The sequence below is a fragment of the Triticum aestivum genome, chromosome 6B (genome assembly GCF_018294505.1).
Source record: "Triticum aestivum cultivar Chinese Spring chromosome 6B, IWGSC CS RefSeq v2.1, whole genome shotgun sequence".
In the NCBI taxonomy this organism is placed as follows: Eukaryota; Viridiplantae; Streptophyta; class Magnoliopsida; order Poales; family Poaceae; genus Triticum; species Triticum aestivum.
In genome coordinates, this window is record NC_057810.1 from 178,953,181 (window position 1) to 178,956,981 (window position 3,801).

General features: G+C 45.0%; 1 protein-coding gene across 1 annotated transcript in view; it reads right to left on the minus strand.

The window, feature by feature from the left end:
* Positions 1-284: 284 nt before the first annotated feature.
* LOC123139066 (proline-rich receptor-like protein kinase PERK9) overlaps positions 285-3,801 on the minus strand; it is a gene marked incomplete in the record, with an annotated part of 4,052 nt that continues 535 nt past the window's right edge. Inside the window, 5 exon segments of the mRNA XM_044558882.1 lie at positions 285-793; positions 1,161-1,233; positions 1,317-1,376; positions 1,962-2,108; positions 3,490-3,801. Of these exon segments, the coding sequence (XP_044414817.1) occupies positions 1,204-1,233; positions 1,317-1,376; positions 1,962-2,108; positions 3,490-3,801 (549 nt within the window).

Consider the following 3,801-nt stretch of genomic DNA (forward strand, 5'->3'; position numbering starts at 1 on the left):
AAAGAGATCCACGTGGGGTTGTAGTGAAGAGGGCGGCTCCCGCATCATCAGTCTGCCAGTGCAAGATGAGGAATACAGCAGGTCACAAAGAGGGCGGCTGTCTGCCTCGACATCGTAGTCCCTGTCGAACTGCTAGAGATGGTGCCACCCGGCGGTGAGCAGAACCTCCCCACAAACCACGGCATATTTTAAGTTTTTATTCTGAACGGACCACCGTTTTTAACTCGTACTGATCAATATTTTTAATTCAAACCATTTTTCCTTTCATCATCTCACAGAAATTGTTTCCACACATATAATACATGTACATAAATCATATTATTCATAGCACAAAAATCATCGGCCTATTCCTGTACAGAACTTTCAAGCACCCACATGAATACATGTACTTCCTGTACCATCTGTTTTGAACTTTGAAAGAAGCTATAACATATGTTTCCCAAATGTGTACAGAATTTTAAGTTTCCAAGCATATACCGTTTGTTCCTTTTTGTTGATGGGCACCTGCCCCTACTCCTGTGGACTGACAGTGCCGCGAAGTGGAGCTGAAGGAGAGGGGATCACGAGCGGCGGCTGGGTGCACCAGGATTTGGCCGCTTTAGGGGATCCCAGCTACCACCAAGTCATCCTCGAGGAGCTTGTAGAGGCAGGGAAGTTGGTCACCGGTCATCTGGTGTAAGTTTGGACTACCAGGTGCACAATCCAGTAGCATTGAATGTCCCTGCTTCCCTGTAGTATTCTACTAGCGCTTGGTCCCCTCAGTCATTCTTCCACGATTGTCAGTAGATGTACTCTGCAATCGTTTCAAAGCCTAAATTATCTGGCAGAACACCATTCAAGAAAAGATTTAACATGCATTCAACCCATGAGTGCATTATTAACAGAAAAAAGTCTCACATGGTTTCCTTTGTTTCATCATAGGTTTTGACTCATACAATGTTTTGCTACAGGCCTATAAAGATTCAACAACAATGTGACATAGCTGGCATGGTCAGCACACTAAATGCCTCGACGAATTGCACTCGTTCAGTACCCAAATCAAAAAATTGGAGGCTAGGAAGAGGCAAAGTCAACCAGCCACAACACTAGTTAGGAAACACTTCATACAGGTACAAGAGAGAGAGAGAGAGAGAGAGAGAGAGAGAGAGAGAGAGACTAACCATTTGCGTCATTGAACGGCCTCAGTTGGCAGTGATGAACGGACTAGGGTGGCGGCTGTGAACAGCCTGGGAGCTGCGGCAGGTATGTAGTAAATCAGGTCTTTAAAACTTCAGTCCAAGCTACACATTTCAGTCAGCAGTTGAATTAATACTCACAGAAGACTGAAGAGTAATTTGTGGAAGATGAGGGGCTGACCTGCGGATCCCATCGGCGAACTGACAAACTCACAAACGAATCATTTCTTTTATTTAGAACTGATCATTGTTTTTACTCTGTACTGATCAATGTTTTTAAATCAAACCATTTTTTCTTTCTTGCACACAAATTGAACTGGCATGTACACTTCTGTTTTAAGAAGTGCACATTCACAAAGTTCATACTTGTGGAATTAAAAACTTCTCATTTTTGTTTAGCATCTAATGCAAAAAAATAAATTGCTTGGAGTAAACCAGAAGCACAAAAGGAGCAGTAGCCGATGCATCGAACTTCCTACTTCCAAGCTCACTTTTTGTTTTGCCCACCTTTCATTTTTGTACTTGTTACAGGTTATTTTTTGAACTTACATGGCAGTAATACATGAATTCTCCCTATTCAACATCGTTCAAAATCAGAGAATCTTAATAAAACTGCCATTTGCCAAACGCCTCCACAGTTTTACCAAAACTGAGAAAAAACTAGCTTTTTAGAAACTAAAGAATTTGCCCACACATTAAAATATTGAGGTTTTGTAATACTATGGTTTTGCAAAAACTGCGTTGCCAAACTAATAAGGTTTGGAAAGTAACAGCGAGGGAATGTACCTCTGCCTTCCTTTGTGCCCTTGCTTTTCCCTCTGCCTCTATGCCATCGAGTTTCAGCGGCTGCACCATAAGCAGCTCTGTCAAGACAACAAATTCTTTCTCCTCAACCTTCCTCCCTGCACGAACACTCTTCTCCAACTCACACACCTATTACATAACAAAAATAAATTAGATGCATCAGTACATTTGTTAACCTGCAGCATTACTAACACAAGTAGGACTGAAGCATTCAAGTTTACAAAACTTCTCTTGCCCATCTAATTATTTGCACACAATCAGCACAGCGTTGGAATCTTTTAAATTCAATCATCAAGCGCCTCTGGACAATTATCCAGCCTTATGCTATAGAAATCTAACCTGCAATACCAAAACACTATTTAGTACAAAGGCCAAAGTGTAGAAGAGACTACTAAATGAACACAAATACCATCGCCTTGATTGAACCCTCCCACGATGCTAGATAGAATAGGAAAGTTGTTGCTAAAGTTAGTTTTTGAACTGCTGCTCACGATGAAAGAGGAGACGAGACCCGAGAATGCCGCTCGCGATGAAATAAAATAGATCTTTGTTTAGGCATTTTAAGCAAACACTTGTTGGCATCAAGAAAACAATTGACTGACATTTATAGCAATAAAAGCGATGGTACAGAAAAATTGAACTCATGTTTTCTGTCATTCCGACAAACCTCCAGCATATAAGTTTTTGAACTGACAATACCTGCTACCAAGTCTCTCGAGAATTATTCAACAAAACACAGAAAAGTGAACAACATTTTTTTTATTTAGCAAGTGATATGTAACTAGAGTAACAAAGCTGCCAAGCAAATGCACAATATTGTTGAGTAACACGTGAAGTGGATGTACGCATGCCTTGTAGTGTAGGGTTGTACTGACACACTCAGCATCAGGGAATTTCCAACTCGCACAAGATCGAACTGCACCAGTTCGCTATGCGAAGGCCGGCTGCCTGGCTCATCTTCGTCGAACTGAACCCCGCGCTCCCTATCAAACTGCTGTAGGTTGTTGTGTGGTGGAGGGAGCTACTTGCCTACTTCAGTTCACAGTCTCCTGGATCGGCAAGGTGCCCAGTGACTAACTGAGGCGGCGACCCATGCATCTGGGTGGGAGGCAGAAGCAGCGTCGGCCGATGGAGGCGTGGCCGAAGCGAGGTCGCCGACTGGAGGTGCGGTACTAGGAGTACTGCCGGTAAAGGCAGAAGGAAATTATGGAACAAGTATTATCTGCCAGCAAAATAGAGCGTCTCCTTTTACTTCTGTCCCACTAACTCTCTTTTTCTTTTATCTTTTTTCCTCAAACTTCCACCGGTGAACCTGGAGTTACCTGCTTTTATAATTTGAACTTTTTCAGAATAATTTGCGTAAAGAAAAGCAGAGCAGTGTCCGCAAGTGATTGCGTGATTGAAAGGTCTGAATAACTGGCTGCAGTTCCACAGCTTGCCTCAGGCACAGAGGCATCCCTGAACTTGGCTGTCCACGGCAAAGTACCTGAACTTATCATACACTGCGTACCTGAACTTGACGTCGAGGAGTGGGGAGGGGATGCAGGCCGGTGCGTGAGGTTGGCGACTGTGGTGGGGCGGAGGTGTCGGACACACGACGAGGAGCAGGACGACGCGCTATGGGGGCGGCCGCCAGCGGGTGGGCAGAGCGTCGGTGTGGTGGTGGTGGGAAGAGAAGTTGGTGGTGGCAGAGGTGAGGGGAACCAGTGGCGTGGTGGTAGCAGAGGGAACGGGGCGATGGTGGTGAGACGGCGGGTCGCCGGGATGGTGGTGGGACGGCCAGAGGTGGGAGGCGGGGGCGCGGCGCATCGCTGGGAGGCGG